Source organism: Grammomys surdaster, unplaced genomic scaffold (assembly GCF_004785775.1).
Source record: "Grammomys surdaster isolate TR1022 unplaced genomic scaffold, NIH_TR_1.0 126219, whole genome shotgun sequence".
NCBI lineage: Eukaryota > Metazoa > Chordata > Mammalia > Rodentia > Muridae > Grammomys > Grammomys surdaster.
This window is the reverse complement of record NW_021621022.1, coordinates 4,839,416-4,863,962: the sequence shown is the minus strand read 5'-3', so window position 1 is coordinate 4,863,962 and position 24,547 is coordinate 4,839,416. Positions and strand designations below refer to the sequence as shown.

At 40.1% G+C, this 24,547-nt stretch overlaps 2 protein-coding genes across 2 annotated transcripts in view; one reads left to right on the top strand and one right to left on the bottom strand.

Annotated features, from left to right (window-relative positions):
* The window catches only part of Ccdc25 (coiled-coil domain containing 25), a 29,857-nt gene extending 26,193 nt beyond the window's left edge, over positions 1 to 3,664 (bottom strand). Inside the window, exons 1-2 of the mRNA XM_028758849.1 lie at positions 3,482 to 3,664; positions 1,173 to 1,220 (exon numbers count right to left, since the gene is read on the bottom strand). Of these exons, the coding sequence (XP_028614682.1) occupies positions 1,173 to 1,220; positions 3,482 to 3,509 (76 nt within the window). The 5' untranslated portion in view covers positions 3,510 to 3,664. The remainder of the gene's footprint in view (positions 1 to 1,172; positions 1,221 to 3,481) is intronic.
* A 3,220-nt stretch (positions 3,665 to 6,884) lies between these two features.
* Esco2 (establishment of sister chromatid cohesion N-acetyltransferase 2) lies at positions 6,885 to 22,746 on the top strand. The gene is made up of 11 exons (XM_028758866.1): positions 6,885 to 6,981; positions 8,160 to 8,237; positions 9,179 to 9,965; positions 11,112 to 11,202; positions 12,823 to 12,877; positions 14,190 to 14,316; positions 15,944 to 16,075; positions 17,632 to 17,721; positions 18,204 to 18,344; positions 20,451 to 20,611; positions 22,108 to 22,746. Exons 2-11 carry the CDS (start codon positions 8,173 to 8,175, stop codon positions 22,238 to 22,240), a joined length of 1,782 nt encoding a protein of 593 aa, XP_028614699.1. The 5' UTR covers positions 6,885 to 6,981; positions 8,160 to 8,172; the 3' UTR covers positions 22,241 to 22,746.
* Positions 22,747 to 24,547: the final 1,801 nt, after the last annotated feature.

Below are 24,547 nucleotides of genomic sequence, written 5' to 3'. Positions count from 1 at the left end.
ATCACCATGCCTGCCTGGATGCTGCCATGTTCCTGCCTTGATGATAATGGACTGAACCTCTGAACCTGTAAGCCAGCCCAATTAAATGTTGTCCTTTAAAAGAGTTGCCTTGGTCATGGTGTCTGTTCATAGCAGTAAAACCCTAACTAAGACACACTGCATACAGGTCCTTTTCCCTAATATAAACAACCCTCTGCAGTAGCTACAGCCCATGAGCCTCTTCTAAGAACTCAGAGGTCTGAAAAGGTTGTGTAACTGCAGCTTGTTTGCTGGGGAGTTGATTCTGGCATGACTTCACAGCTGTCTTCTCTAAACCCTCACATTACCTGTATTTTCCAATCTTGAGGAATGACACTCTTTCTCTCCAGCTCCTTCTGAGGTTCTGCTTCTCTCACTTTCACTGTGAGGATCAGTGTTGCAAAACTCCATGCTCTCTTGACCACCAAGAAGGTCAACTTGAGCTAGTCAGAGTGACCCATATTTGTAAGCTCAGCTCTCCAGAGGCTGAGGCAGGAGGATGGCTATGATTTCTAAACCTCTGAGCTATAGAGTGCAATCTTGAAAAAAAAAAAAAAAAGTGTTCAACTAGATCTGGCATATAGCTTAGTTATAGCATTTGTGTTCGGCCTTCATGAGGCCCTTGGTTCCACTATCCCCTATAATGCTGGGATTACAGACGTACAAGGGACACACATCTCAACTAAGCTACATGCCAGGTCCAGTTGAACAGGACAAGCAGAAGAGAAACAGAAAGTAAAACCTCAAAGAAGTAGAGGCTATCGGTGGCTGGGGAACTCTGGGAGAGACTAGTCAATTGGTAAAACAATGATCTGTTAGGAGCATTTCTGGAATTCTGTTGCAGTTATACAGTTATCAAAGTATATGCCGAAGTGACTAGAAGACAGGATTTTTAAATACTCTAACTGCAAAGGAATAGTACGTGTTTGAGGTGACAGATATGTTATGGATTTCAACTTGATCACCACACAATGTGTGCATATATCAAAACACTGTATTCGAAAATGTGGGCAACTGTTTTTCAAGTCTAATTTTTAAAAGGAATTAAAGAAATCAGTAACAAAACACATAAGCCCAACAAACATGGCACAGGAACAGCACTTACCTGCCTGAAATTTCAAAATCAAATGCTTTTTTTTTGTTTTGAAACTTACTTTCATATTTATCCTTTCCCATGTAAATAGTGTAAGTAGACGAATTAGCTAAAATAAAACAAAAATAAAAAGACAATTAGTGGGGATGCAAAGCAGGTCCATGGGCCACACCTGGCTCACCTATCTGCTCTTAAGCACCCTTTGAGTTAAGAATAAGTTGTATCCTTTTAAATGACTGATAGCAGCAGGTCAAAATTAAACTATAGAGACTGCACAAGTCTTACTGAGCTTAAAATAATATCTTGTCCCCAAAGAAGACGTTTAACAATCCTTACTGCTGAATGGTTACTTTCCTCCTTTTCAAGGAAATAGCCCTTTTGATTTTTTATTTCCCTTTAGGGATAAAGTTTAATGGCAGTCCTATACCTTTGCCTTCTTCAATAATAATGACAATAGCAACAACCAGTCCCCACAATGAACAACAATCTCTACGGCAGACATTTAAAAACAGATTCCTGCCCCTGGGAGTCAGAGATAAGTGGATCTCTGAGTTTGAGGTCAATCTGGTCTACAGAGTGAGTTCGAGGACAGCCAGAGCTACACAGCAACCCTGAATGGAGCTAAATTTGTGACTTGGTCTTCAGTCTACAAAGCACAGTGCCTGGTAAGATAGAAACAAGGTTGGCCCGCAAGTCTGTACCACTGAGCAGAACACACAGAGGGCAGTGATGGTGTTGTATCCCTATAATCCCAGCATTTGAGAGGGAGAAGGGTCTGGAGTTCACGCTGTCCTTAGCTACACAGGCTGGTTCAGAGCAGTCTGGTCTATCTGAAGACTCTGACTCAAAAAACAAAAGTTAAGAGACCATACATTTAGAAGGCCAGGGGTTTCTGCCCTCACCTCCTGAATCACATGATTCCAGGAATGGACTCTACACTCAGTTTATGTGGTACTACAGATCAAACCCAGACTTCAGGAATACTAGACAAAGCAACTGTTTGTCACTCCAGTTCCAGGGGATCCATCACCCTCTTCTGGTCTTGATAGGTACTAGGCACACAAATGGTGTGTAGATGTGCATGTAGGCAAAATACATACAGACATAGAATCATTTTTAGAAATAGCATAACTATAAAAAAGAAAAACAAAGAAAGAAACAACCTCACACACTGAGGGACACTTCACAAAATAGTTCTTCAATCAAAAGAATCATGAAAGGTTAGGCAGTGCATGCCTTTAATCCTGGCTCTGGGGATGCAGAGCAGAGGGTGGAAGAGCAGAGGGTGGCAGATCTCTGTGAGTTCAAAGCCAGCACGATCGATACAGTGAGTTCTAGGCCAGCAAAAGCTACACAATGAGATCCTGTCTCAAAAATAAACAAACTAAAAAATACTAAGAGACAAAATCACCAAACACTAACTCCAGATTGGGGGACCTAGAAAGTAATGCCATCGTTAGGGAGCCTTCAGGCAGGAGAGTCTATGTTTGAAGCCACCTGAGCCACTCACTGTCTCAAGAAAGGGGGGAAAAATCAACACAGCAGCCAACTATGTAAGCAGGGCACTATGTAGAGACCTGCCCCGGAGCTCAAGCAGGCAGCTGTTAAAGCCACATGAGAGCAGTCCTAAAGGAATGTTAAAGGGGTCCAGAAAAATGTCTATTTAATCTTGACAAGAAAACTGGGTCTCACACAGTGTCTTCGAAAAGTCAAGAGTCATCTTAATGGGGTGAGAGTTTAAAATTAGAAATTGATTCTGGATAAAAGGAGCAATATGGTCAGAGAAACTAAGTTGACGCGGCATTTCCTGGAAACCAAAACAGCACTTTCTGGTCTTCCAAAACTAACTCAGTATTACCAGAAGTCAACTGGAACATCAACTCTGCCCAGGGAGGGGTTGTACTAACATTCTAACTTTCTATAGCTTTCCATGGCATCCCAGGCTCGCCCTTCAGAGAAGGGCAAGGTAATCCTCCTGTAGGAGACAACTGCTGGCACCTGTCTCGCTGGTCAAGTATCGCTCCAAGCTGTGAGCAGAATGCGAGGGCAAAGGCTTGCGCCAGGAGGGGTGGGGGTGGGGGCGGCCTATCCAGGAACCCACACACTGCCCAAGTCCAGGAAGCGTTGGCGGGTCGGTCAAGTGGGGATGAGAATAATTACCGGGTATAAAGAAAGCGGGGCGCATTCCCACCGCGACCACCAGGACCAGGGGATGACCAGGCACCCGAGGGGACCGCCAAGCAGAGAACCAGAAGACTCTGGGAAAGGCGCCCGCGGGAGGACGCGGCTCAGGACTAAGTCCAAGCCCAGCAGCGGCTGGGGAATGCCGGCTTTGGAGGCAGCTGCGGGCAGGGCCCCGGCATCACTCACCACTGCTGCTGGTGAAGTAGAACACCATGATCCTGGTAGAAGAGTGGCGACTCCTGCTCAAAACGCGAAGCTCGAGATACCACCGGCGAGAGGGTGAGCCGGCTTCCAGGCTCGCCTCCAGACACTTCCGGCGGACGTGCGGTCGCGTCACAACGCCGTCCTGTCGGCGCCATCTTTAGTCCTGGCGAAAGGAAGGGTGTTGGCGGAAGGGCGAGTATTCCGGGGATTTTGAGGATTCCGCTGAAGCCAACTGGTTGAAGAAAATCAGATGGAAAAACACATCTTGTTTGAAACCATAAAGGAAAAATGTCATGGGCAGACTTTAATTTCAGAGGCTCTACTAAGTGATCACGAGGGTTGCATTGCTTTTTATTTGGCTTCCCATTCAACCCAATATGGGCTCCATGAATGCAGAAACTGCCTTTTTCATGCATGGTTTAAGGGTTCCTGTACTCATTTCCTCAGAGGGCACTCAGTAAGAACCAATTTTAAATAAACTCATTCTCCTGCTACTTGACATAGGTGAGGATTTTGTTGTGTTTTTTGTTTGTTTTTGTTGCCTTGACCAAACTAGTCAGAATAGAGCTGGGTAATTTCCATCAAATCCTATTTAAACCAGAGACGGCCTCAGCAAGAATACAAGATGGAAGAAATGCTGCACTGTCTTGCCCTGCCACAGTTAACTAAATTGCATCAAAGGCAGAAGGTTCTCAGAGGAATTGTCACTATTACTTCCCAGAGGCACTATGCTTATTGGGATTTGGTCTCAGGCTATCTGTCGTTCATTTAAATATAATGTCTGCTCCTTATTACCTACAAGACTGAACAAATACCAAACTTCTGAAGTTCAGAACCTCTTGCTATAAATTTACAAAATTCTCCCACAGGACCTAGGTTTGACTTGGTTGTTTTTCTTACTTCTGATAAAGAAAAATTATGAGAGTCCATTTTGGACTGTACCCTTCCAACAAGCCCCAAAAGACAGACCAAACAAAAGTGCTACAGAAAAGGAGTTTTACCATCCATGGAGAGCCTAGACTTTCATAAAACAGGAAATTCCAGTCAAGTAGAACCTGCATGATAAAAAAAAAAGTTCCCTCCTTGGCTTTAATTCTTTCTTTTTCTTTTCTTTTCTTTGTGTGTGTGTGTGTGTGTGTGTGTGTGTGTGTGTGTGTGTGTGTTTCAAGACAGGGTTTCTCTGTGTAGCCCTGGCTGTCCTGGAACTCACTCTGTAGACCAGACTGGCCTCGAACTCAGAAATCTGCCTGCCTCTGCCTCCCAAGTGCTGGGATTAAAGGCGTGCACCACCAAGGACCAGCTAATTCTCTCAAAAGAAACAAGCCATAGTCTCTTACTAGCCAGTTTCCCCTATTGTCCTGTTCTTTTATTTTATAAAACCCACTATTATTCTGGGTCTCCTGGTTCTGGTCAATGTTGTAGAGTATCCTCTAGAGAAGACTGCTCCAATATGGGTTTAAGCCCATAGAAAGTCTTTTTTAGCTGGGCAGATATGACACTGGCTGTTTGGGATCCCAGTAATAAAACATTTTCTCAGTCTTTCTTAGGGGGAGCTTTTAAACACACAGACACACACAGACACACACATACACACACACACACCCCATGTTCTGGGTTGACATTCTTCAGTTAACAAGAACTACAGAAGCCAAAAAGCAAGGTTAGTACATTTAGAAACTTTCCCAAAACTATGGACTCTGATGGCCTAGGCCTTTGTTTTCATATTGGCAAGTGGTGCTGTCTGTGTGCTGAGTTTTATAGCCTGACTGACACTTTCATCATGGAGTCAGTTCTGTTAAGGTATGGGCACTATTACAGTCAGGATTCTAGAACTCAGGAGACAGAGTTGTAGCGGAGTTTGGAGTAGTGAGGCCCCAGTTTCAAAGACATCTCCCTCAACAAAACATAGTGTTCTACCATTGCCTAATGGAAACCTTTATTCTGGCTTGTAACACAGAAACTGACCCATTCATGATTCCTGAAAAGCCAATAATATCTGTTAGTCATTTGTCAATTCACTCCGGCCAGCTTTGTTCTAGGAAAAAGGGCATCACTCAAACTTATTTAGAACTAAACATGTGTCCAAGACTACTAGACACTGATAACTCCTTAAAAGCCTGTGAGTGTTTTAAGAACATTTCTGCTTGCCAAAAGACACTTGATAAAAGCAGTGCTGGGTTGGAGTGTCACAGGCCTTCCCTATAAATATCGATTGTGTTCAGGCCTTCATTTTCATTTTCTGTAAAGGAGGAATGATAATACAAAGTTCATAGATTGTGTGAAGAGTATGTGAATTAAAATATGTAAAGCATCCAGCTCAAGAGATTGGGCTCAACTATTAAGGTACTATTGTAGAGGACCTAAGTTCAATTTCTAGCACCCACATTTGGTGGCCTCTGTCTAAAACTTGATCCAGGAAATTCAACTCCTCTGAATATCTGCACTCACAAGGCAGACTGATTTCTGAGTTCGAGGCCAGCCTGGTCTACAGAGTGAGTTTCAGGACAGCCAGGGCTACACAGAGAAACCCTGTCTCGAAAAACCAAAGGGGGGGAGGGGGAAGAAACTGCAGGTGGTGCACACCTTTAATCTCAGCACTTGGGAGGCAGAGGCAGGCGGATTTCTGAGTTCGAGGCTAGCCTGGTCTACAGAGTGAGTTCCAGGTCAGCCAGGGCTATACAGAGAAACCCTGTCACAAAAAAACAAAGCAAAACAAAACAAAAAAAAAAACCCCAAAAACACATAAATGCAGACATTTTAGCTGGGCGGTGGTGGTGCACGCCTTTAATCCCAGCACTTGGGAGGCAGAGGCAGGAGGATTTCTGAGTTCGAGGCCAGCCTGGTCTACAGAGTGAGTTCCAGGACAGCCAGGGCTACACAGAGGAACCCTGTCTCGAAAAACCAAAAAAAAAAAAAAAGAAACCTAAAATTTCACTGGTTTTTCTAAAACGCAAAACCAACAATAGGGCTTCAAATATGAAAAATAAGAGCCTCCAGTGTCTTGGACATGTCAATTTATGTTAGCTGTTTACACCAAACTGCCTCAGAATTTGACTTCGCAGTCAGCTGATACACAAACTACAATTCCCAGAATGCATTTTCATAGGGCGGCAGTCTGAAGCCAGAAGTTGTTGCAGGATTTTAGGAGGTGTGGCTTCCTTGTTCCCCCACCCATCTCCCCCCCACCGCTCACCTCCCACTAGCTTTGCCTCTCAAGGGCGGGAGAATCTTGCAGACCTTCTCGCCGGAGGGCGGGGCAAGGACTAACGAGAAGCCAATCATGGCGCAGGCTCTAGGGAGCGCTGAGCAGCGACAAATCAAAACGCAGCAGCGTTAGTCTCAAGTAGCGCGCGTTAATTTGAACGCACTGGCAGAGCGCCGGGTCCTGTGAGCAGGGTTGTACGCTTGCTGAGGTGCCGAGGTCTTTCCGTGGGTCCCCCGCAGAAGTGGACGCGGGTCCAGAGGGAAACTGAGGAACGAAGGTAACGTCACGGGGCAAGGGTCTTGAATGTGGCACGCTGCCTGCTTCTCACGCGGGGCTCGTGCTCCGGGTGCCAGGCTTCTCTCTCACACAGCCAGGAGAGGTCTTCTCTGTTGCCCGTAGACTTTCTGTTTGGCTTAGAGGTCGCGCTTGTGGAGTTCTGCGGGACTGACATACCCTTCCAAAAGGAAGGGGAAAGGAAGGAAGAACATTCTAGAATTATCTCCCTAAGGTGACGAGGCTTTCCTGCTGTGTCTCCTCAGCAGCTGCCTAGTGAGGTCAGGGTCGTTCAAAAATAAGGGAGCTCCTGCAAGCGAGCCCAACTAGGACCTGTGAAGAGGACTGTCCTTTCCACCATACCTTGCTCAGATTTCCAAGAAGGCTCTACCTTCACTGAACGTGCAGGCTGTGAAGATGGTTGGTTAGTCAGAAAGTGTGCTAAGTGGAATATGGAAGAGGCATGGCATAGCGTTCGAGAGGAGATGGTGACAAGCATCCATCAGCGGGCAGAGTGGAAGGAAGGCAGTGCCAAAGAAGGCCTAACAGGAGTGGTAAATCTTGAAGTGATTACTTTAAAGTGTACCCCTAATTAGAGTCCACCTGGCCTCGTTAGTAGGCTCATCTTTCAGCTAGAAACGCATCCCTACATTTCCCTGCTCACGTCTACTGTAAGCGCAGTATTTCCCCAAGCCACCCTCCTTCTCTTCTTTTATCACTGTTTAACTCTCTGATAAATAGTTTACTGCTTTACTTCTTCTTTTTTTCTTTTTTTTTTTTTGAGGCCCCTATATCCCAGGCTGGCCTCGAACTCAGGATCCCTTTGCCTTGGCCTCCCATTAGCACCCTCACACCTGACTTTTTGGGGGTCCTTTGGTGTGTGTGTGTGTTCGTTGTTTTTCTTAATCTGTTTCTTGGAGCCAGACCTGGTGGCTTAGCTTGTGATTCCAGTCCTAAAAGCTCAAAAGTTCAAGTTTATCCTTGACAACAGAGTGAATGAGTTTGAATTTGAGGCTAACCTCTGCTATCTGAAGCACTATCTCAAAAACAAATTTTCCCTTGGGAATTTATTTGCAATCGCCTATTTCGAATCCAGACTTTTGAAATACAATTTTGACATAGTGCATTTTCTATCCACTTGATGACTTTGATTATTATAACTGACATATTTATTGCCTTTAGGAATTTAGTTAAGATGATGGCAACCTTTACTCCAAGGAAGAGGAAGCGACATACACTGAATGATGACAATGATGATAGGTAAGTCTTAACCTATACATATGAGCTCTTTAAGAAAGAAAAATCCAGTCTTGCCAGAGACTGGATTTTTTTTTTTTTTGAGAAAATTTATTACAGAAAATTTATCATAGGGTATTTTAGTAGCTAATTGGGAAAAATACATGTAGAATAATTTATAAATCTTTTTTAAAAAGTTATTTGATGCATGTGAGTGTTTTGTCTGCATTTATGTCTGTGTACCACATGTGTGCAATGCCCATACAGAGACTGAAGTTACAGACTGTGAGGGACCATGTGTAGGGAATAAGACCTGGGTTCTCTGGAAAAACAGCCAGTGCTTTTAACAGCTGAGCCATCTTTCCAGCCCTTTGACATTTTGTTTTGTTTATTTGAAACAATCTTAACTATTTAATACCAGGTTGGCCTGGAGCTAATTGAGATCTTCCTGCATTTGCCTCCTGAGTGTTGGGATTAAAGATAAGTACCACCATGCCCAGACCTAGTATGGGATCATTTTTATATAACCTAGACAGAGAAATCGATTTTGAAATACATTTATTTGTATATCAAAGTTTCCTTGTAAACACTTCTTTTATGAGTGTTACCTGTTTGTTTTTGAGACAGGGACTCTATGTAATTTTTGTTGTCCTGAATCTCATATGGATTATGCTGGCCTCCAACTCACAGAGTTCCTCCTTCTTCTGCCTCCAGAGTGCTGGGATTAAAGGTGTGTGCCACCCCACCCAGCTTATGAATGCTATATATATTAGAAACATATTGAAATGATTTCATAAAGACAGTATTTGAGGACCCTGTTAAACTAATAGATAATGTGTCAGACGATGGGGAGGGTGCATTATTTTTATATGACTAGCAGGGAGAAGTTTACTGGTGGATCTAAATAAATTTTGAAAAAGATCCACAAATTTACCAGTGAACTTTCCTTTCTCTTCATTTTGTAGCCTATTAACAGATATTTCATCAAGCAAATTAAGGATTGCTGAAAATCTGTTTCCATCGCCTAATAAGAAACATAACTGTCAAAGCAGTGTTCAAAGGGAAGACAGGTCTTGCTCCCACCAAGGCCATTTCACTTCAAGTCCACTCAAAACAACTGAAAATAATAGGTTGTCATTTGCAAACTACAGCTCATTATTTAAACCAGCTGTGTCTACTGTATCTTTCTACAATAAAGATAAGTACTACCTCAATCCACTTGAGAGGAAGTTGATAAGAGAGTGCAGATCTATTTGTCTAGCAACTAAAAATGGAGATAAACCTTTTCCCAGTGTGACAGAAAACATTCAGAGAAAACCAGTCTGTACCAAGAAGAATAAAAAAACCCAGAAGAGTTTAACTGCTAAATATCAACCAAATTATAAGCACATCAAGTCCATACCAAGAAGCCTGAAAAATCCCAAGCCAAATCAAGTGACCTATAAGCCAGTTGTGAACAAAGAGAACAGTTGTTTTCCAGCAGAAAATTATCCAAATTCTCCTCCTCGGGTTCTAAGCCGGAAAATAAAACCACAAGTTACACTCCAAGGTGGAGCAGCATTTTTTGTTAGGAAAAGAAACTCTCCTAAAAAGTCACGTCTGGAAGATAAGCCATTACCAATACATTTGCAGAAAAATGAACCAGAGGTCACTGAAGATGCTCCAGAGGCAAAGCAAGTACCAAAGTCCTTGTTAGTGGATGAGAAATCATTACAGGATGCAAGAAGTAAAAATGAAGAGAAACTGGGAAAGGTAAAGCTAAATGTATCATTTAAGAACAGCTGGCCATTTAATAATGCTTAGATATAAATTATGTGTATATAAGTACGTAGATCACATAAGTGAATGAAATTTGATTTTCTTTATAGTTTGGAGAGCCACCTTTATAAAACCAGAAAGTATAAAGTTAAAGATGGGTAGAAAAAAAAATGTGGCTTCTTCTTTGGCTTTAGGTAGTATGTTCTGGAATGTTAGCAGGAAGTTTTCTACTTTGCTTTTGTAGTTTCTCTGCTACTATTAAATAGTAGGAACTGTTATGGACAAAACTCCCTCTAATGACTTTCAGAATGTGGTTATTATTATTATTCACGGCAGAGAGAGGTCAGTGGGCAAGTGTTTCTGAGGTGCTATCTATCTACCTTGGATTTTTTTCAGACAGGGACTCTTCATTAGCCCAGGATTCAACTGTGCTGCCTGCCTTTTCTTCCCTGGTCCATGGATTACAAGCACAAATTGATGCTGGGGTTCAACTCAGGTCCTCATTCTGCATAGCAGGAGCGTTACCAACCTAAACTACCAGTCTTAAGTTCATGATGAGAATTTGTTTCCCTTACTAGCTTAAGAGAAAGTTTGATATTTTTTCCATTTTTTGCTAACTTTTAAAAGTTAATTTCATTATAATGAAAAGAATGGTATATAATTTTTTTACACCATCTTCATCTGTAAGCATACATTTTAAAAATTATTATTAGTTTTAATGTGTATGAGTGTTTCGCCTCTCGATAAGTATGTGCATCTGTGTATAAGTGCCCTCAGGCCAAAAGAGGGAACTGGATTCCCTGGAACTAGAGCTACAGACAGTTGAACCATTAAGTAGGTGCTGAGAACCAAACCTGGCTAGAATTGTAGCCAGAGCTCTCTTAACCACTGTGCTATCTCTCCAACCCTTGAAGCATGCATTTTTACAAGTATTGCAGTCTCTATGTCTGTTCTGTGATGTTTAAAAGATGAACCATATTCAATGAATGCAGAGGAAATTTTCGAAAAAATAGATTGAAAACTTGATGAGTCATGCTGTGAAGTATTACACGTGATGTGTTGAGATTTGTTCACTTGAAGGAAATACAACGAAGGATTAGGGATTTTCTTTATTTCTGTTAACCTGTTTATTGTTGTTAGAATTCCTCAGGTGCAGTAGTTTCTTCAAAGGAATATAAACTTGATAAACATAATTTTCCTTCAGAGAATTCACTTGATGAGAACAAGACAAGTAAGTAAGAAAGTTTGCATTAACTACCCTAGCAATTTGTAGCAGTGCTTTATTGTGCATATCAATATAAGATTTTATATATACCAATATTTTCTGGGCCTTCTTAAAAATTATTGTCTATCATTAATATCTGTTTATCTCTGGGAAATTGTAGTCTATGGTGAAGCAGTATGTTTTGAAAAGTAGGAAAGGGGCTTTTAAGGTTAAAGCTTTGGACAACGGAAACATTTATCCTTAGGTAATCTCTGACAACTATTTCTATTTCCTAAGCTCACTTATGGTATGGTGCATGTGTGGAGGTCAGAGAACAACTTTCTGGAGTGGCTTTTTTGTTTCCACCGAGTTTAGTCAGGGTCTCTTGTTTGTGTTTTCTGTATTCCTACTACTAGCCTGTGGCGTCTGTGATGATCTCCTCTCTCTAACTCCATGGGAGTACTAGGGAGTACTAGTACTAGCCACCCAACTCTGCATCTTGATTTTTTTTGTTGTTTTTTTTTATTCCATGGGTTGAACTTAGTATCAGTCCTCCACCTCAGGAAATTTGTCTGCTGAGGCATCTTAACCCTACTATGCTCTCTAGGGAGTTAGACCCTCTCACATTTATCTCTCTTTATTCCTTCACTTAAACCAATGAGCTCATGGATATGTGTCACTATGGTAAGTGAATGCTTATTTTTGCATTTAAATCCAATAGATTTTTATTGTTGAAATTATTCTGTTTTGATCATGAGGGTTGTTTTCAGCTTAATTCCCTTTGGCATGTCTCGTCTTTGTTTTTTGAGCACTATCTTAGTTTCTTATGCTTTGGACTCATTAGGTATTTTCCTTGCTCTAGCCCTAAAACCAGCAATTTCTCCACAGAACCTTGACTCCTTTCATTGGAAGTTAAGATCTGGGCAGTGTCTGGGTATAATTGTTACTAGAGTGCCATTGTTCTCAGGCCCTCTCTCCAGACATGACTGGAGAGCATAGGCAGTTGTTCCTGTGAGTCTTCCTCCTCATGCTTTAGCATGAGTTCACACTGACATCTCTAATCCAGTATTTATCCTTTTTTTTTTTTTTTTGGTTTTTCGAGACAGGGTTTCTTTATGTAGTCCTGGCTGTCTTGGAGCTCACTCTGTAGACCAGGATGGCCTTGAACTCAGAAATCTGGCTGCCTCTGCCTCCCAAGTGCTGGGATTAAAGGCGAGCGCCACCACTGCCCGGCCTTTTTTTTTTTTTTTCCTTTTGGGACAGGGTTTCTTTTGTAAACCAGGCTACCCTTGGACTCTCTGAGATCCACCTGCTTCTCAAGTGCTAGGATTAAAGGCATGCACCAGCACCAACACACGTAATTTACATTTTGATTGGTGATCCATTTTGACTGGGTGCCCTAAAGAGTATCTTTGTCTCTGCCAAAATCATTGCTTTATTTGTTTGGGTCAGTTTCTGATCTCTTTTGTTCCATTGACCTACCTGTCTCTTTTTGGCAATTTGTACTGTCTTAATTATGGTTGACTCTTGAAGTCAAGCAGTGTGCATTTTTTGTTGTTGTTGTTCTTATTAACCTTCAGAGTTTTATGAGTCAGAGCTCAGATATTATTCAATAATACAACCTTCTGCTGCTTTTCCCCCTAACAGTTTCTCCAGAGTCTGTCTATCCCATCTTCAGTGTTTCTTCAGTGAACACAAAAAGGTAGGAATTATTTTTGCTTTATGTTCTAATTTTATTAATTATATAGATTTCTTTTTTTCTCATATAATGCTATCTTTTTTTTTTCTTTACCACTAAGGAGAAATAATAATACTGAGAATAGAAGATGAGATTAGTGCCTTTTTTTTATACAGATGGAATAGCTCTTTGTGGACTTTAGTAAAATAATTGTTATATTATTACATAGTACCTAGCCTATAGTAATTAGTTTATTATTTCACTAAAAGATCCTCAGACAATCTAGAAGGTAAACATGATTAGTATTGTTATAATTGTAATCATTCATCTGAGGAAACTGAGGAATTTAGCCACCATTGCACAGTTAGTAGGTCCTCAGAGCTGGGGCCAGAAATAGAATTCACATTTGAATCAAAAGCCCATTGGGTTATATTTCCTCCCATAGTTGACAATATATGAAGAATAACTAAATTTTAATGAACATTTATACTCATGATATAGGTACTAGTAGCTTCCATTTTACAGAAGGGAGAAATTGTGGCCAGAGAAGTAAGTAGTAGTAGTTTAGTGCTGTTCTAAGTCATGACTGTCGCTAACTAAATACTGTAATGGGGAGGTGGTGTGTGTAGGTAGAGAATGTGACAAGTAGAAGGTCTAAGTTTTGTATTGTCTGAACATTTTGCTAAAAAAAAAAAAATTAATTGTTTTTTCTTCACCCATTTGTTCTTGAATGACTAGGCATTCAGAAAAGAAATTTTCGGCCTAGTCTCCTGCGCGCATGTGAGTGTGTGTGTGTGTGTGTGTGTGTGTGTGTGCGCGCGCGTGTGTGTGTGTGTGTGTGTGTGTGTGTGTGTGTGAGTGTGTGTGTGTGTGTGTGTGTGTATACATTGATGTGGGCACTTGTGTATGTATATACACAAGCCTATGGAAGCCAGTGGTCACCCTGGGTGATATTCTAAGGAGCTGCCACTGTACTTTGAGTCAGGATTTCTCACTTAAGCACCTAAGTAACATGTTGCTGGATCCTTATATGCTGTTGATTATGGTTGCCTTGGGTTGTAAAATTCAACATTAACATCTGCCTAAGAATTTCTTTATACTTAAGTGAGTAGATATTGTCATAAGAAAGAAAAGTCCATTTTTAAAGTACAGTTAGCTTCCAGAGCAATTCTTTATATGTGTGTCTAAGACTACAGAGGAAAGTTCTTTGGCTTTAAGTTAGATCTGGATTTGAGTCTTGACACTGAATTTACTCATTACGTTCCTTTGAGTAAGTGATTATTTCTGGGACCTGGAGTTTTTCACTGTTCCATATTTACTAACTTTGTCTTTCCAGGTCTCCACCTGAAGAACACTCTCCTGTGGGATCCACTACATGTACTAATTTCTTGAAACAGACAAATGTACAGAAAAATATTAATTCCAGAGATACAAATAAAGGAGGAAAAGATCAGTTCATCATTGTGAGTAAATTTAAAACAGAGGTCTTTCCACACACAGCACATGCAGTCAGCCTTTTAGAATGGTTACCTTGGCTTGTAGATTTCCAAGTTTGTAATGGCCAGTTTTGTTGTGGTAGCATTCAAAGCTAGCCAGTACTTTAGCGCTCACAGTTTTGGGCAGTGCTAGTATTTGAGTAGGATGCTATGAATGGCCTGTTTTCAGGTAAGAAAATTCTTGATCAACAAAAGATGCAGTGGAAATAGCAACATTAAATTAGAACTAAGTTTAGCAACCCATGGCTGTAGACTGGATTCAGTTATATAATCTATGAGTTGAAAAGTGTAGTTAAGCCGGGCGGTGGTGGCGCACGCCTTTAATCCCAGCACTTGGGAGGCAGAGGCAGGCGGATTTCTGAGTTCGAGGCCAGCCTGGTCTACAGAGTGAGTTCCAGGACAGCCAGGGCTATACAGAGAAACCCGGTCTCGAAAAAAAAAAAAAAAAAACCCAAAAAAACAAAAAGGTTGTTAATGGTTTTTTTTTTTTGTTTTTTTTTGGTTTCTCGAAACAGGGTTTCTCTGTGTAGTCCTGGCTGTCCTGGAACTCACTCTGTAGACTCAGAAATCCACCTGCCTCTGCCTCCCAAGAGCTGGGATTAAAGGCGTGCACCACCACCGCCCGGCTAGTTAATGTTTTTTATGTGGTTTTGTTTGTTTATGGTTCTAGGAATTGAGTCTGACGGTCTCATTCTTGGATAGGCAAGGCTTTGCCACTAAGCTACATTATACTCCCAAAGGCTTTTATTTTCGAGGCAGAATCCCACTAAGTTGTCCAAGCTGGCCTTGAACTCTAAATCTTCCTACCTCCACCTCTGAGGCAGCTGTAATTATAAGCCTGTGCCTCCAAGTCAGGCTTTCAGAAGTTTTGAAGCAAAGAGAAGAATATATAACTGTATTAGTTAACTTTTTTATTGGTACATAAACTACCATGACTTATAGAAGGAAGTTTGTTTTGGCTTCTGGTTCCAGAAGGGAGGGCGTAATTATAAGGAAAACACAATGGGCAGCCAGAGTGGAACGTTGGTTGGTCACATTTTAGCCTCAACAGGAAGCAGAAACAGCAAGAAGAAGTCTATAAGCTTTCAAAGCCTACCCCCAATGATGGACTTCCTCCAGGGAGGCTGCACCTCCTAAAGGTTCCATAATCTCCACAAACAGCCCACCAGCCATGCACCAAGTATTCAAATACATTTCTTATTCAAATACAACAGTGGCAGATCACACGTGGTCTGAAAAATCTAAAGTATTTACTTCTACCTTTACACAGAAATACTGCCAATCACTGTCTTAAATAATTCAGAATCTAGTATTTTCAATGACATTAAAAACAATGTTGTATGAGAATGGAATTCATAGAGCTGTATCAACTGTTGAGGCAAAGAATTTAATAATTACAGATAAAGAATTTAACACTCCAGACGACTTAAGGCAAAAAACACTATGAATAATACAGAATGTTATCCCTTCTGTTTGAAATGAGGCCTTTTCTTTTTCTTGGTCTTTTATGTGAGCCCTTCCTAAAGGTCTATTATTCACCCAGTTCTTTGAGTTTATGATTTTGTTCGCTTGCTTGCTTGTTCTTCAATTGTAGGATGCAGGTCAGAAACATTTTGGGACGACTATGTGTAAATCTTGTGGCATGATCTATACTGCTTCCAACCCTGAAGATGAAATACAACATCTCCAACATCACCACAGATTTCTGGAAGGAATTAAATATGTGGTGAGTCAAGAAGTCTTTCAGTTTGTTCTGAAGTTATAACTGTATGAAAGAAGGCATTTGTACCATAATTGTTGAAAGATCTATATATCCATAAATATTTCATTGCTCATGGTAGAAACTAGCTGGACATGTTAGCTCCCACCTGTGATCCCAGCATTTAGGGAGTGGTTGAGGCATAAGGATCATTGTGAGTTCAGATTCAGTCTTGGGTATATAGTGAGTTTCAAGTCAGTCTGTCAGTTTGGGCTGTAAGAGTGAGACACTGTCTTAAGAAAAGGTTTAGAGAGTAAGAGTGCTAGCTACACCAGATGTGGCTGCATAGGCATCCCAGAGTTATAAGGGAATATGCAAGGGAGCAAGTATTCAAATACATTAGTTTGTGGGAGACATTTCACATTCAAACATCATCTAGGATAAGACCTATGTAGAATTCATGAAAGGAAAAAGCATTCGAGCCACAGGATTATCTAGGTTTATTTCTCTCTCTTCAGCCCATTTGTATCCTCTCTTTATGATCTACTTCTTAGAACTTGGCTTACTGCCTAGCTGCCTACATCAGATAGTTTAGCAGGTCTTCTTCAGGTCCAGTGCAGGCTACAACTGCTATGAGTTCAGAAATATAGTTGCTGAGTAATACCCAGAAGATGGCACTTCACAGCTCCCCAGCTTCTTCCTCAATTTTCATATTTTCTCCTCTTCAATGTTCTCTGAGCCTTGGAGGGATTGGTATAAATGAGCTAAACACTCATCAGTACCTTGTTCTCAGCACCTTGAACAGCCATGGGTACCATTCACTGCAGAGAGGATAGTCACTGTGACTCTTTAATACAGTTCCTCATGTTATGGTGACCCCCAAGCCAAGATTACTGTAAGAAAAATTATAAATTCTATTTAGGCCATATAGAAGACACAAAGTTGTATTTATTTACAAGCTGTGAGCCTAGATTGGCAGGTTTGGAGCTGTTGTCACTTACATCCCAGACAACGTGTCCCTCTTTGCTGTTTCTCCTGGCCAGGTGCTGATGACGACCTCCTCGCTTTCTTCTTTTCTCTCTTTCTCTTGTTTTGCCTCACACCCCTCACTCCATCCTCAAGTCCTGCTTTTCTCTCCCTATTGCCCAATCATAGGCCTTTATTAACCAATTAACTTTAAGTTGGGGAGCAAACTTTGCACAACAAAAGCTAGTAAGCTGGTGCACGTGAGAATTCACTTGCCCTTGGCAATCAGATCTTGTGGTACAGAATTTAGCATATGAATGCATAACAGCACCAGAGCAACCCCCAACAGGTTTTTTGTTGTTGCTACTTCCTAACTGTAATTTTGCTACTGCTACAGATTGGAATGTAAGTATCTGATACTTCTGATGGTCTTGTGACTTCTGTGAAAAGGATCTTGACCCATAGGTTGAGAACCACTGGTCTACACCATGGGTAGTCAAAGCCAGAATCTCCATCTTGCATTTTTTTGTCATTTGTTGCTTGACCATCTGCCATGTTCTAACTAAAGTATTTTATGCGGTCTGTTTATAAATTAACAATGTTTTCTGCTTTGTCAGGGCTGGAAAAGAGAACGGGTTGTAGCAGAGTTTTGGGATGGGAAGATCGTGTTGGTCCTGCCACATGATCCAAGTTACGCTATCAAAAAGGTATGTATGGGGTTGTTTTTCTCCTCTCTTCTCCCAAGAGAAGCATCAGTAAATGTAAACTGCTTTCCTAGTGTGCCAGCAGCCTTCCTTGTTGCATGGGCTTAAGTGTTCATACTGGCTTGTACAGAGTCCTGGTCAGATGTTTGTTCTCTGTTGGTGTTGCTTCTGTTTCCTGAGCTGCATGTCACCAACAGGAATGATAAATCTAAAGCAAGTCTGCCTGGGGCTCCAATTCCTCCAGTCTGCTAGGATTCAGAATGTCTGTTAAAAGCATTCTTAAAAAAAAAAGACAAAAAAAAAAGTATTCTTTTCCCTAAGTACCAGGTGTATGCATCAATTCATAAGTTTGAGAGAATATAATTTTAGAAAATAGAGGTGATAAAAACTAAATGATTGGTGATCATATTTCATAAGGATACACATATTTAGTTTTTGTTGTGATTTTTAAAAGAAATTCACCTTCTGGTTTTTAACACTGTTAGGTAGAAGATGTCCAAGAACTCGTGGATCTGGAATTGGGTTTCCAGCAGGTTGTTCCCATGTATCCAAACAAAACCAAAACCTTCCTCTTTATTGATGAAAAGAGAGTAGTTGGATGTTTAATTGCGGAACCCATCAAACAGGTATGTTGTGTGTCTTTTATGTTATTAAATGTCTTTGACTATAACTAAATTCATTCACTTACGTTGTGTTTAGTATTTTGTCTATAATATAAATATAAGCAGAGTAAGTCTGTTTTTGTGTAGCCATTTCCCTATCTGGGAGTATAAAAATGTAGTGATTTTTATGTAAGAATCTGTAGACCTAAGTTATTACATCACAGCTCAGCAGATGTATTTAATAAAATAATCATTACTCATTTCTCACTTAAAATATTTTATTTATTTATTTATTTATTTATTTATTTATTTATTTATTTAGTATAAAGCTACAGTGTCTGTAGCTCTGGCTAGCCTGGAATGCAGGTCTTCCTGCCTCTGCCTCCCGAGTCTGGGACTAAAGGTGTATGTCTGTATGCCCAACTACAATCTACTTTAGACACTAATTACCAGTGGTCTAGAAAACAGTTTTCTTATTAAAAGTTAGAGAAAAGCAGTTTGTGTACATTATCAGTAAAGAGCAAATAATGTGTTAATTATTTGTTGGTCATACCCTAATAAAGTTGGTGCTGGGAAAGAGTGCCAAGAAACCACTTTTACTAACAAGAACCCAAAGGAACAGTAGAACATTTGGGTAGCATCCACAGCGTTCAAGGTTTGATCCCAGGTTGTGGTGTGTGTGTGTGTGTGTGTGTGTGTGTGTGTGTACATACTTGAAAATTGTTAGCCAGGCAGTGGTACACACCTTTGATTCCAGCACTTGGGAAGCAGAGGCAGATAGATCTCAGAGTTCGAGGCTAGCGTTGTCTACACATCAAGTTCCAGGATAGCCAAGACTATACAGGGAAATCTTGTCTCAAAAATAAATAATAATAAATAAAAACAACAATAATGGAGGAGGAAGAGGAGGAGGAAGAGAGAGAAAAAGAATGTTAAAATTATACCTTAAATGTTTTCCTCATAGGAAAATATGTATGGCGATAAAAATATTAACTGTTTTGATTTAGTTAACTCATAATGTCATCATAGATTAAAACAGCAGGTTGTGTTTTTTGAAAGAAATTCCCTGCAAGTTGATTCTGTGGGCCTTGAAGTTATGATCAGACTCATGTACATGTTTCAGGCCTGTGCCACTGGGTGTGGCTTACCTACAGCTTAACTATAACCTTATACATGCATATAGATGCATTTATACATTTAAACATATAAACATGGAGGCAGAATTTATTGTATCTAAATGAAACATTGACAAGTTTCAGATTCTGTATTTGTTAGATTGTGCAAGATCTGCCATTTTGTGATGGCTGATTGGAATGTACTGTGTGTGGGTCCATCCGTTTGCCACAGATGACAAGATTCCCACCAGCTGTACACATGGATTCCCTTTGTTCCCTATTTTGCCCAAGACTTTTTACTTTTACATAATAATCGTTCTAACGTGCTGAGATACTTCCTTATTCTTGTCTGCATTTTCTTGTTTATGGTAATATTGAACATTTCTTCAAACACCCCTGAGACACTTATATGTCCTTTTTCAGAAGGTGCAGTCAGGCCCTTGTCCCACTTGGTATTATTATTGTGTATGTGATGTATGGGAGTGGCATGTGTGGGTTCTCTCCACTGGGAGATCTGGGAGGAAGTTTAGGTTGTCAGTATTGTACAGCAAGTGCTTTTCCCATTGAACCATCTTGCTGGACCGTTCCATTTTAAAATTTGTGTTATTTTCTTGCTATTCAGTGAGTTCCTTGTATATTTTGGACTTTAGCCTTCTGACATATGTAATTTGTAGATATTTTCTCCTAAGTTGTCTTTCCCCATGTTGTGTCCTTTCCTGTGCTGAAGGTTTTTAGTTTAATTTCAACCTGTGGTTCATGACCATTGGTTACTCCAGATCTTGGTGATCCAGTACCTTCTCTGACCTCTGCAGACATCAAGTGCACAAGTGCACATACATATGTGCAGAAGGAACACTCATGTATAAATAAATATGATTTAAGGAGTCACAAAATATTTTTTGTAGATTAACTATAAACAGGTTTTGTTTAAAGTTTGGATTTTTTGTTTGCTTTTTAAAAGAAAAGTCAACTTGTCTGTGTGTTCAGTTTTAGACACTTCTGTTTGTTATTGCAGGCCTTTCGTGTCCTGTCAGAACCAACTGCCACTAAAGAATGTTCTAGAGCTTGGCGGTGTTCAGATGTACCAGAACCTGCTATTTGTGGAATAAGTAGAATATGGGTCTTCAAACTAAAAAGAAGAAAGCGCATTGCAAGACGACTGGTTGACACTGTCAGGTAAGGAGACAGAATAGCTTTAGACCTTGCACAATGACTTGTTAGCTTTCCCAGAACCTTCCTTGGCTCACAAGCAAAACAGAATTTTGCTAAAACATTTATTTATAAATACTGTCAAAGTCAGACCAAGGCAGATGTTAACCCTAGAAGGAAATACTAGATATACATCCCATGGCAAGCTTAAGTGTAATTCCTCCCTTCCTCTCTTGTTCCTTCCTTCTTTCCTTCCTTCCTCCCTTCCTTTCTTTCTTTCTTTCCTTTTTTTAAAATTGGGTTTATGGTTGAGATAGGGTCTTATTATTAGCCTTGGCTGGCCTTCTGCTTTAATTGCTAGCATTGCAAATATGCACCACTGTGCCCCTCTCATTTTGTCTTTGTTTTTATTTATGTCTGTGTTTGTACATATGTCTGTGTGGGTATAAGCCATGTGGGTGCAGAGTTTGAAGGCTAGAAGAGAATATCAGATTTGGAGCCAAGTATGAGTACTGGGAACCAAACTCTAGTCCTCTGTGAGAGCAGTACTATTTCTTTCCTTTTTTTTTTTTTTTTTTTTTTTTTGTTGGTTTGTTTTTTTGAGACAGGGTTTCTCTGTGTAGCCCTGGCTGTCCTGGAACTCACTCTGTAGACCAGGCTGGCCTCGAACTCAGAAATCCACCTGCCTCTGCCTCCCAAGTGCTGGGATTAATGGCGTGCGCCACTACCGCCCGGCTGAGAGCAGTACTATTTCAGTTATAGACATTACTGTGACAAAACAGTATGACCAAGGCAACTTATAAAAACAAGCATTTAATTTGGGAGCTCATGGTTCCACAGGGTTAGGTTCTATAACAATCAGTAAGCAGGCTGGAAGGCACAGTCCTAGAGCAGTACGTGAAAGCTCACATCTCATCGACAAGCATGAGTCAGAGAAAGCTAACTGGAAATGGCATGGGCTTTTGAAATAACAAAACTGACACTCCTCTAACAAGGCCACACTTCCTCATCCTTCCCAAATAATTCTACCAACTAGAGACTGAGTATTGAAATATATGAACCTATAGGGCCATTCTCTTTCAAACTACCACAAATACATATGTACTACTAACCAGTGATCCATTTCTTCTATCTCCGCCCTCACCCTCTCCCATTTACTTTTCTTAAAACATTTAAGTTCTTAAATGACCACAGAACGGTCAAAATCAAGAAACTTAATATCAACATCATCTTTGTCTTCTTGGTAGTCCAGGTTTCATTTTCCTCATTTATTTCAAATATCCTCCACTAGTTTTTGTTTTTAATGCAGGATCATATTGTATAGTGGTTATATTTCTTGGTTTTCTTATTCCTTTCACTCTGTGGACCTTTGAGTTTCTTATCTCTAAATCTAAGGCATTTTGTTATCAAATAATAGTAGTTTTAAGGCAATTGCTTGTAGCTTGTATTGTTGTATTAATGTTTAATTGAAATCCAAAATTTTAGTTGATAAATGGTATTTTCCCTTTTTTTTTTTCCTGTAGGAATTGCTTCATGTTTGGCTGTTTCCTCAGCACTAATGAAATTGCATTTTCTGACCCAACACCAGATGGCAAATTATTTGCAACCAAGTACTGCAACACCCCTAATTTCCTTGTATATAATTTTCATAGCTAAAGCCAATTGCAGCCACAAATCTGGTATGTGGAAACGTTCAGCTAGAGAGAAACTAATTAGTATCAGAATGAAAATCTTAAGACTGTACACATGTACATACCAGTTTTTTTCTTTATGTGATAATTTGTTGAGAATTGTTTGGGATTCAAAGAAAAAAATCTTTGTGTACACTCTGAATTCTTAATTCTGAAAAGCTTCACAGCAAGGTGGCTTTGCAGAAACTGGGCCACTTTATAAGGAACACATGCACACACTTTTAGACCATGGTTGTCTCCTGCTCCATCAGTAGAGGCAAATCTAAACACAGGCCGTGAGATAATTCCTGAATTCCTTATGGAGCGATCCCGCTTTACAAAGCATACTGTAGCAGCTAAGTTGAAAATACTTAAAAGTATTTCTGATTTGTAATAAGATAGCAGAAATTATCTCATCAACTATTCCATATTAATTTCATAATCCCTTAGAAAATTAATAAAAAGCATGCTTATCATAAAATTGAATTAAGACTATTTGGCACTGTTATCTGATTTTTTATTACATGAAAATGCTGTAGGTAATTTGAAGTCATGAATCAGACTAATGAACCGAAGAACATAATGATTTTATGGAATACTTCGTACACCTAAGTGCACTCAGATTTTCTGAATTTGGATATTCATTTGTAAAGCAGAAAATTCAGGTTGTTTTAATTCTTAAAGGTCATTTAACTGACACCTGGTATGAGACATAAAGGAAGAATTTTTTTCTTTTTTGTATTATTGTTGTAAAATTGGTTCATCTTTAGTTTAATTTGCCTGTAATACTTCCAAAAATAGTGAGGAAGTGTTAAAATTATCTATAATTATGCAAACATTTAATGCTATTTTCTGCAGAAAATCTCTTTAAATGTTTTAAATATTTTTTTTTTTGCTTTCTTTCTTTCTTCCTTTATTTATTTTATTTATATGCATACACTGTCTTCTGAAACACCAGAAAAGGAAATCTGTTCTGATTACAGACTTTTGGAAGTTAAGTCAGTGCTCCAGACGTTGGGGGACTTTCTTCTCTTCCTGTTGTTGCTTCTTCAGGACCTTAGAGCTTCTGTTCCATTTTTCCTCCATGTGTTTCATTTCTTCAGGAGGTGCATCAGCTGCTCTTCCACTTGTTCGAGTTTGTCTTCTGCACTTTTCTGCTTAGGTGCTTTTCTAGCTTCAGCATCTGTATCTCTTTCATGATGGCCTCCATGGTTTTCGTTTCTCTTGGCCATGTTGACCCACTCTGTTGTTTTCTTCTATTATAAATTTTATTAACATTGTTCAGTGGCTTGCGAGAAATCAAATACAGTTGCTTTTTATGATTGTTACTAGTGTATGTGTGTGCGCATGAATGCATTTCAAGGTGCCTCCAAGGAGGTTTAGAGAACAACCCTTGGGAGTCACTTCTCTCCTACCATAGCTTCCAAGGATCCAAGTCAGATAGCCAGGCTTCTGCAAGTACCACATGAAGTGATAATTTGAGTCCATACTAAAAAATTTATGAACAACAGTAAGTCCACATATCCCAAGGAAGTATAGCAGTGGAAAGGAGGAAAATGAGTATTGCATTAGCAGGTACCCTGCCAACAACAGCAACAACCATGTTACTGTGTTGATATTTGGTTTGCTACATCAGAAGGGTATTTACCTTTCTCAAATATAATTCGATGTGAACATGAACTAAACATCAGACAAGTCCCAATGGACGTTGTACAAAATACCTAACCACCATACCCTTAACTCAAAAACAATAAAAAACAAATCTGAAACTTAAGTCAATCCCCAAGTATGACATTTGAGTGGGATCTTGGAGCAGAAAAAGTCACTGAACAGTAAATCTGAATAAAGAATGGAGTTGAATTGTATTTCAGTACTGGTTTATTATGACAGGTACAGTGATATGTGGAAAATGGGGTGTCTATAGGAACTGCTAGGAATAAATCTCTCAATGAAAGTGCCAGTTTAGGGGGCTGGAGAGATGGCTCAGTGGTTAAGAGCACTTACTGCTCTTCCAGAGGTCCTGAGTTCATATTCCCAGCAACCACATGGTGGCTCACAACCATCTGTAATGGGGATCCGATGCCCTCTTCTGGTATGTCTGAAGACATCGACAGTGTACCCACATACATGAAATAAATCTTTAAAAAAAAAAGTGCCAGTTTATGTTTGAGCCAATTCATGCTTTATGGCCAGTACATAGGACCTGTCACTTGAGCAGAGTGACTTAAAATTACACATCAGAGAAGGGGCAGATAAGACTACTGAGTCTCAGTGTGCACTTACACAATTTTTC

What these genes read in the sequence shown, in the direction of transcription:
- Esco2 (XM_028758866.1), top strand. Translation starts at nt 8,173, where the DNA reads ATGATGGCAACCTTTACTCCAAGGAAGAGGAAGCGACATACACTGAAT. An exon ending in TGGAAGGAATTAAATATGTG is followed by an intron (nt 16,076 to 17,631) that starts GTGAGTCAAGAA and finishes CTGCTTTGTCAG; the next exon opens with GGCTGGAAAAGAGAACGGGT. An exon ending in CAAGTTACGCTATCAAAAAG is followed by an intron (nt 17,722 to 18,203) that starts GTATGTATGGGG and finishes TAACACTGTTAG; the next exon opens with GTAGAAGATGTCCAAGAACT.